Below are 10,046 nucleotides of genomic sequence, written 5' to 3' on the forward strand. Positions count from 1 at the left end.
AACTTACCGTATTGAAGCTGGGCGGCTATGAAAGCAAGAAAATAATGACTTAAACACAAAGATGAAAGTCGTCAAGTCAGCATGTTCTTCTTGTCTTTTCTTTCCGTTACTCTTTGTCTCTCTGTCTCTCTCCGTCTTTCTCTGTCTTTCTCTCTGTGCTCCTCCCATCATTATATTACTGTTATTGCACTGCACTAAAAAAGGTTTGGCAGAGGGTTATTGTTTGCTTTGTTTGTTTGGCCTGTCCACAATAGCCAATCTAATCAACTATTTCCTGGTATAACTTCAATCTGACAGTGAAGATAATTTTTAATATAGTTATTTTTAACATAAAAATACAAATTTGTGCAGCAATGAGATCATTGAGGTCCTTCATCATAACAAAGTTAATTTAAAGGGATAGTTTGGTTTCTTTGAAGGTGGTCATTATCTGCAGCAGATGGAGTTTGGCATGCTCACAATGTTACAATTATTACAACAGTAATAATAATAAAAAGTAGTATCAGTTTTAATTGTATGCTATATTTAGAGTATTATAGCCCCTTTAACTGTCTAATTAGCAGAGATCAAGTGGGGATGCAGAATGAGCATTTACTGAGGAAACACAAGGAAGAAAATTACTTTGGAGAGACAAGGACTGTAGCATCTTCAGATCTTCAGGAATGAAGAACTTCTTCTACCTGCTTAACAAGGAACTTGACCTCTATAAAAGTCTTAGTACGCCCTCTGCTGGACTCTTAGGTACTGCAACATCTTATTACTGTTGATTACTCAACGTAAACAAACTAGAAATAATGTGTATACTTGCAGCAATTAGTAACAACGGTACAAACATAAATATGTAAATCATATTGAATGATTAGCTGCGATACCACATCTCCTCCCCCCTTAAATTAACAACTTGGACTTGTCTAAAGTATACACAAATAATACACAAGCATCAACATAGAACAATAAAACACTTTTATTTAACCAAACGTTTTTTTTTTTTGTTTTTTTTTTTACTGAGATCATAGCACCTTGTTGTTCGATTCCAAGAAAGGTCTCGCCCCATCTGACAAAGTCCTTGAGATGCACAGGTGAGCGTCTCTCTCTCTGGGAACGTCGCAACTGTAACTGGTGAGCCAAGTTGAGCCCGAGCGCCTGGAGCAGGCTGCAGCTCCGGTGGCTCACATGACTGAGGTTGTGGTGTGGTATCCATCACTGAAGGCATGCAGCCCTTGGCGCCTGCGTCCATGCCAGGCAGCGGCTTTCTGTTTCAGTTGTTTTTGCTGCACTTTTGTTTTCACATCAGACATGAGCAGGTCAAAAGCTGATCTGAGTCTCCGTGACATCATCAACTCTGCAGGTGACAAGCCTGCTGTTGCATGCGGCATTATGCAATAACTGAACAGAAATCTTGAAAGTCTGGTTTGCAGTTTGTCACCTTTTACTTTCTTCATCCCCCCCTTGAAGGTCTGAACTGCCCTCTCAGCCAGACCGTTGGAAGAAGGGTGAAAAGTTGCCGACCTCACATGATCAATGCCATTTTGCTTCATGAAAGTCTCAAATTCGGCACTGGTGAAACATCTCCTATTGTCCGACACCAGCATTTTCGGCAGACCAAACACACTGAAACTCTGTCGAAGTTTCTCAATAGTAGCCTGTGATGTAGGCGATTCCACAGGGTAAATGTCCATCCACTTGGAATGAGCATCCACAATGAGCAGAAAAATCTCACCAAGGAAAGGTCCTGCATAGTCCACATGGATCCTTGACCACAGCGACTCTGGCCATTCTCAGGGGTGTAATGGGGCGGTGGGTGGTAACTTGTGGTGTTTTTGACACTCCTCACACGACTGCACTTCACTATCAATGTTATCATTCATACTTGGCCACCATACATACGACCTCGCCAGGCCTTTCATCTTTGACATGCCCATGTGAGTCTGGTGCAGAAGCTTCAGTATCTTGTCTCTTCCTTTGGTCGGGATAATCACTCTGGCTCCCTCAAGCACACATCCACCCCTCACACTCAATTCCATTTTCCTTTGTTGATATGGCTTGAAGCGAGCATCCGTCCATGCAGGCCGGCCCTTTAAGACGTACCCATGGACTTGGGACAAGATGACATCTTTAGCTGTCCAACGTTTAATTTGTGTGGTGTCAACTAACGTGTCGTCCAGTTCATCCATCACCAACACTTGTTCAGTCATCTCTTTTTCAGGTGCTGAGTCTGGCAGAGGCAATCTGCTGAGCACATCAGCATTTGCATGGTGTTTGCCTGGCTTGTACACGATGTTGTACTCATAGGTGACAGCCCATCTTTGCACTCTTGGTGAGTCCATCTGAGGTATAGACTTCTTCACATTGAAGAGAGACCAGTGGCTTACGGTCTGTGTGAATAGTGAAAACTCGGCCATACAAGTATTTGTGGAATTGATGCCGAACATTATCGCTAAGCCTTCTTTGTCAAGCTGAGAGTACCTCTTTTCAGAGTGTGCGCGACATGAAACCTAGGAGCCTTTCACTGCCGTCATCCACCCTGTGTGACAATACGGCAACACTTGCTGTAACGTGGTTTCTGTGGTCTTGACCTGGTGCATTCGTCTAGCTTTGTGTCTGTTTTTAATTTCTCTCCAGTCTAGCAATATGTCTTCGAGCCAGCCTCATCCTACCAACCTGGTGCCATCCCCTTCAACCACCACGAGGGGCAGCTTCGTTCTCTGCTGCTTGTATCTGACGCTGACAAACGTGGCACCAATCACTTTAACAGGATCCCCTGTATACGTTTCCAGCTTTATTTTGATGGGCCTCAGAGTAGGGAGGTTAGTGTGTTTCCACGTCTCTTTAAAAGTCTCTTCATTCATGACTGTTCACATCTTTCTCATTGAGTTTCATGTTCACAGTGTAGGGGTCTATTTTTCTCAGGTGCACTGCACCGCCCTAATTTGTACAGTTTGCTCTGATGCACTTGTCTACACTTGATGCAGTTCAAGGTGAAGGAATCCTTTTCTGAACTATCACTTTTACTTTCATTCTCTGATTCATGTACTTTGTAAGAACAATAGTGTACTACTTAGTGTAATACTCTATATCTCTGCTTTCATATGCAAATCCCTTCTTCTGGTTCAGTTTAGCTTTGGTCCTACAAGCTCTTGCTATGTGTCCCACTTTACCACAGGCATGACATTTTTCTTGTTTGTACTTACAGTCTGCCTCAGTGTGCTTGGTCCCCTTGCACCGGTAACACTCTCTGCTTTCTCGTTTAAAGGTACGAGCCTTCTGCTGTCCTGTGGTTATGGTGAAACATTTTGCTGTAGCCCCCGCAGTCTGTAGATCCTGGGCATTTTTATTTGCAGTCTCCAGTGATACGGAGAGTGACAGGGCCTTGTCAAAAGTAAGGTCTGTTTCTGACGGGAGGCGCCTCTGGATTCTGTCATAATTAATTCTGCAGACGATCCTGTTGCCATTGTTACAATCCTGCGCTAAACGACGCAGCTTGACCACATATTCCATGACTGTTTCACTGGGCTCGCGGTTGCGAGAATCAAATTTGTATCTTTGCACAATTTCACTGGGCTTGGGATCAAAGTGGTTTTTCATCAGAAGTACAAGCTCTTGGAAGGATTTGTCTTTCGGCTTGTCCGGGCTGAGAAGGTTGCGCATCAGGTCGATGCTCCGATGACACTTATTAGTTTTTTGTAGCTTTTTGTAGCTTTTAGCTTAGTAGCTTTTTGCCTGTCTGTGTTGTCAATTTCATTGGCTGCAAAATCCCATACTCATGCCACATCTGATTCTTGGGATCAAACGCTGCTAGCGTGCCAATTTTTGGCGCCATGTTTCCTCTTCGGTAGTGGTGGAAAAAAGATTCGGGATCCGGCTCATTGAACCGGCCACCAAAGAAGACTCAAGAATCATGAATCTAGATGTCTATTGAACCGGCTCAGTTGAGTCCTACCACATTTGATTGGTATATAATCAATAAACGGCACCATTCAAACATCTTACATACGTACATTTTGCTTCTCTGTCAAGTGAGATCACAAAATGTACTTCCCGACTTGACCACTAGCAAGCACCTGCACTCAGCCAGCAGGGATTCATGAGTAGTGAATCTGTAGAGGATTTGCCACTCATGAGTCCGATCCGCCACTCATGAGTCTCAGCTTAACCAAGAGCAGGGAGTCAACGGCCATTCACTCGGTCGGCAGAGAAACGAAACTTAACGTTGTGAGTGAATTAATAGCCTCTGCATTCACTCCACATACATTTTAGACCATAAGAAAATAAAATATTCTTTCATATGACCCTGTCCTCCTTATTTTTTTGCACAGCTTAATTTTGAGCTATGATTTTCAGTGGCTATGTATCACAACTGATAAATGGCAATAACACGTAACTGTAATTATCCTTCATTAAGTCTCGAGTGAATGTACTGGAAACACTTTCTTTCGCAATCGGGCCATTTTGGGTCAAGTGACTCGCAAAACCCGGCTCATAGGAACTTAACTTACCGTATTGAAGCTGGGCGACTATGAAAGCATGAAAATAATGACTTAAACACAAGGATGAAAGTCAACAAAAGTCAACATGCTCTCTTGTCTTTTCTTTCCGTTACATTTCGTCTTTCTCTCTTTCTGCTCCTCCCATCACATTTCCTAAAATTCCAAGTTATGTCACTGTTATTGTTCTGCACTAAAAAAAAAAAAAAAAAGAAAAGGTTTGTCAGAGGATGTTTGTTTGGCCTGTCCACAATAGTCAATCGAATCAGGATTTCCTGTTTTAACTTCAGTCTGACAATGAAGATACTTTTTAATTCAGTTACTTTTAACATAAAAATGCGAATTTGTGCAGCAATGAGATCCCAGTTCCCAACATCATAACGAAGTTAATTTAAAGGGATAATGTGGTTTCTTTGAAGGGGGTCATTACCTGCAGCAGTTCGGCACACTCACAGTGTTACAATTATTACAACAGTAATAATAATAATAATAATAAAAAGTAGTATCAATTTTAATTGTATGCTACATTTAGAGTATTATAGCCCCTGTAAAGGGTAACTACTGTTTTTTACAACCTGGACCTTATTTCTGGCATGAAATACGATCGTTTACTCACCCATATAACTTTTGTGTAATTTGTACTCCTTCGGGAGATAATTAGATCATCGTATATCCATGTAGTGGGAGTGACTAGGGTTCGTTCACAACCTCAGACTCAGAAAAATATTCAGCCATGCTGTAAAAAACAAGCAGTCGCAAATTACTTGTAAACAAGCCGACCGTTGTGGGTGCGCGCGGCGCTCAGAGATGACAACATCCAGGTCAGAAGACATCATCCAGGGTCTGTAGGTCAATCTACAGACCCTGGATGATGATAACAGGTAACTCCGAACTCAACGGGGAATAGAACTAGCGTATGATAATAAAATATTGGTCAAATGAACAAGTTTCTTGGCAGATAATGCATTATTTAGAGGCTGCGTTTCGGTGCCCCAGTCACTCCCACTATATGGATATACGCTGATCTAATTATCTCCCGAAGGAATACAAATTACACAAAAGTTATATGGGTGAGTAAACGATTGTATGTTATGCCAGAAATAAGGTCCAGGTTGTAAAAAAATGGTAGTTTTCCTTTAATGTCATGCTCTTGCAAGCTGCAGTAACGGTTGATTTTTCTAAGTGCAAAGATCAGTTCAGAACAGGTAGTGGATTTGCAGTCTTTTGCTTTTGTACATCTTTTGTAGTCAACATTCAGTATTTTCAAAGAACAGAATGAAGGACTGTACCAAAAAATGTTTAAAAAAAGCCTCTCGACTGATCGGTGTATATGTGACGGTTAAAATCTCCAAAAAGAAGAAGAAGAAACACACTTTTCAATCAATTATAGATTTATTTAGATAGTTGCAATACGATTCACTGAACAGAGAAAAAAAAGTGACTGAAGATTAGCATATGAATAGCATTTTAACAAAAACAAAAAAATTTCATTCACAATTTTACGACACGCTATGGCAGTTAATGGATCAAGTCCAAAGACATAGTCAAGAACAACTCAAGAAACTAAAATAACAATACTGATAAAAGGCATGTCCCAGCATTATTTGTGAGTTAACTCAACGTAGGATTTTATTTTACCTTAACCATAATTTTGTTCCTCTTATATTACTGAAAAAATAAAACAAATCCTACTGCCATAAACTGTAGCTGTTAAATGATTTCAGCAGTAAGAACTAAACACACAGTCAAAGCATAAAGAGGTATTGCCAGTTTCAGAATATTTTTTTGGTAAAATTGATGCGTCACTCTGTGAACAGGATTATAATTTAAACTGCAGTACATGGTAACCCACGGTAGAGGAGTGAGAGTGCAGTATGGTGTTTGTTATTACACCTTGTAATGAATAATTTAAGAATAAACAAGCAAATACAATACATCAGATAAATGTAGCAAAAAAAATCATTTTAAACAATGTTCAAAAGTATTAAATCTGACAGATATCAGCGATAAGAAAATAGTTATCAAAAAACAACATATGCAAACAATTGACAGAAGGGAAAAAGAACAAGTATGTAAAAACATCTGTGCTACTACTTTTTACATCAGAAATGATTGCATGTGTGTGTGGTTTCCCCTCTGATTGCTTATAAGCAACTATAGAATCAGTTTCACTTAAAGTCACTAGGTTGAGACTCTTGGACTGGGACACCCACTTGCTCCTCAGTGTTTGTGGACAGTCTCACAGACATTGTGTTGACGTCTTCTCTTCGAAACATCCCCTTCAGCGGCACCTCTGAATTCCAGTTTCGGGTCTTAGCAAACTTGTAAATACATCCAAAGAGATCGGGAAATAAAGCCACTACATTAACTTGGGCAGCATCCTCAGCACTGTGAACAAGAAGGAAAATGTTATTACAGAGTCTCTGTCACACCTCTGCTTTGCACAGCAACTTAGAATGGATTTACTCCTTTGTGACATTTTGCTTGGTCTTTACTGCAGCTGCTCGCTTGGTTTTGCCTTGAGTAAAAAATAGTGTCCGCCATTTTCAGGTCAGCAACTAGTAATGGCATTCAACTCGATATATGAGTTACTATTAAGAGGGCATTGAAGGTCAGAGGGCATTGAAAGCCTCGGGGGAAAATGCAAGGCCCGCCACTGCTTTTACCTATGCATCATGCCCCCACAACTAAATCATCTCCGTTAATGTTTTGATAGCTATTTCATAAACCTCGTGCTACCCTCTTGCATGATCTCTATCCGTCTGTCCATTCGCTTGGGGTCCCAGAGACCCCAAAGGTAGCACGAGGGTTAAGCCCACGATGGCGGAAGGAAAAGGTGCTATTGACTTGGTTGCAGATCTTCTTAGAAAGACATTTTCTCAGCAGACTTTGGAAGAAAAGCTGGATATTGTGAGGAAAGGCCGCCCAAAATTGAAACTAGCTAGCCTGACCCAGCTTGGAAAAGTAGGTGTGCCCGCCATTTTCAGTTCAGCAACTATGAGCGCTACTCTTGGTACTCTTGTATCAGTATATGAGATACTATTAAGAGGTGTTTTGAATAAGGTTGGAGGGCTTTGAAGGCCCCGGTGGAAAATCTAAGGCCCGCCACTGCTTATACCTATGCATCATGCCTAGGGGATATTGCAAAGAAGACTTTTCCAGAACCAACCTGCTTTTAGGACTTATAATTTTGTCTGTTTTTTTCAGTACTATGTAATAAGTCAGCATGACTCTTTAGATAAAGCATAATTTTGGTTATGTATAATTTAACTTACTAGTGCTCATGGAGGTTGCGTATGAAGCGCAGTAACCCCAATGTGTTTTCAGGGTAAACTTTGTTTTTGCCATCCATCTTCTGAATGAGCTCTTGAGGAAACTGAAAAAAAAAAAAAAACATAAAAAAAGGGATAAAACACTGTTGGCAAAAAACCCCCAACTGAAATTCAATTTGGAAAAATTTAACTTTAAAGCTGTTATAACGCAACGTTACCTTTTCTTTCCACTGTGTGTAGGATCCTTTCCCAGCACAGTTTTCTAGAGAGGTAATGAGTTCCTGATCAGCCTTTCGGCAGGTTGCCGCCTCCTTCCTGTTACCAATCTTTTTCAAGTATTCAACTCGCCTTAAAAGAACAAGAGTGTAACGAAAGTTGTGAAAAATAGTGTGCCCGGTTGGTCCTGGATGACATTATATCAGAAGCTCTGTCCAGAGTCAAAGTGAAACCAGAACATCAGATTGTATTCCAACAGTATAAAAAACAATCTGTAAGTCAGTCAACGTTTCTTACTTACTTGTCATCACTCCAGAAGAAAGGATGGCTCAGGCATTCTTCCACCTTTGGTCTCATCTTTGGATTTATATTGATCATCAACTCGATGAGGTCCTTTGCCACCACATCTTGAACATGATCCAGAGAGTACTTCCCAGTATAAATATTGTACTCACACTCACAGGATCTGTCACCGAATGGATGGTGTCCTCCAGAGAGGATGTAATAAATCAACATTCCTGCCACCTTAAAAATTAACACATCATTCTATTAGTATAGGTATTTTGTCACCAAATCAGTTGTTTTTGTGATGCAGAAAACAAACCTGTACATCAGTGTTTGACTTGTATGGTATGTTGGCTTCATCTTGTAAAGTCTCACTGGCCATCCAGCATTTTGTTCCTGCACTGGCGGTACGCAAAGTAGTTTGGCCTTTAGGTAACCGTCTGCTTATGCCAAAATCAGCTAATCTTGCCTTCCCGTTAACATCTGCAAGACAATTATGTAGAAAAAAACATGAAACAATGATGGTTATGGTCATTACAGAATAAAATCCTGATGCTTTTGGGGAATTTAAGTTTTAAATACTTACCAATCAAAACATTCTGCGGCTTCAGATCTCTGTGGAGAATTTGAGGAGTTTGATGAAGCACTCTCAAACTGTCAAGAACTTGTTTGATAAGTTCCTTTATCATCAGCACATGATTCACATTATTCATTTTGATATATTCTTCCAAGGTGTATTCACAGAGTTTAAGACCAAGATATCCAAAGTTCTCATCCTCTGCAGCATCAACGTATCGTACAATAGATGGATCGTCAAGTTCTGGAAGTCGTAGAATTCCTTCCTCGTTCTTCAGGACCTCGTAGTTGCTTTTATACATTCTCTTAATTGCAACTTCTGTTCCATCGTCTCTCAGTCCCAAGAAGACTTCAGTACCATCGCTTCCCTTTGCGATGCGGAATTCTGCATCTTTCACATAAATGAGACTCCTAATTCTGGTTACTTTACTTTCATCTGTGGCAACAAGCTTCTCTAGTTTTTCCTTCCACCTCTTGCTAACTTGTACCCATCGTCGCTTTCCTGATGATTCAGTGGTGTTGATGTGGAATGGCTTTACATTTGAAGCCGATTCCACAACAGGAACGGTTGTTGTTGGATCAGTTGAACTGGAAACATCATTACATGGGTCTTCTTGCTGGTCTGACTTTTCCTTGTTTTTCTTCTTCTTCTTCCTTTTCTTCTTTTTACTGGATTCGGGTAAGGCTGGAATGCCATCACTTTCTGAGTTGGGATTGCTGAAGTAATTTTTCAGAAGTCTGAGCACTTCTTTCAGTTTGTCATTCATTTTCATGTCAGCCGATGTCAGTATGTCCTCGGGCACTGAAGTGATTCCCACTGATGAAAAAATGTTAGCCACATGCTCAACTGAGAGCAAGTTGGCAAAAATGCCATATGTGTAGACTTTAATGTCAGATGGATGTGGGTCTTTTACAAAAGGAGCAACTGATTTGCACAAGTTCTTCGTAAAGTTGGAATCCCAGCCAGTTCTGTCTTTTGTTTTCTGTGTTATGACGTACAATGTTTGTAAAACAGCTAACAAAAAATCTGTGGTCGTTGGCTGGGAAAGGTCTGCTAGGAGATGGGGAATAATAGCTTGTGCTTGCTCATTTGGTATGTCTTCCATTGTGCAGAAAACTGCATGTAAACTGTCAATTACCCTTTTCACATGTGTCTTAGGGATCTTTGGGAATCTACTGACTGTACCTGCAATGTAGGTATTCACATTCTTTG

At 40.7% G+C, this 10,046-nt stretch overlaps 1 protein-coding gene across 1 annotated transcript; it reads right to left on the reverse strand.

The window, feature by feature from the left end:
* Nucleotides 1-8,259: 8,259 nt before the first annotated feature.
* LOC311491371 (serine/threonine-protein kinase/endoribonuclease IRE1-like) lies at nt 8,260-9,600 on the reverse strand (the record flags this gene model as incomplete). The annotated part of the gene is made up of 3 exons (XM_084549275.1): nt 8,260-8,497; nt 8,577-8,740; nt 8,844-9,600. 3 exons carry the CDS (start codon nt 9,598-9,600, stop codon nt 8,270-8,272), a joined length of 1,149 nt encoding a protein of 382 aa, XP_084405401.1. The 3' UTR covers nt 8,260-8,269.
* Nucleotides 9,601-10,046: the final 446 nt, after the last annotated feature.

The sequence above is a fragment of the Chelon labrosus genome (genome assembly GCF_963514085.1).
Source record: "Chelon labrosus genome assembly, chromosome: 1".
NCBI lineage: Eukaryota > Metazoa > Chordata > Actinopteri > Mugiliformes > Mugilidae > Chelon > Chelon labrosus.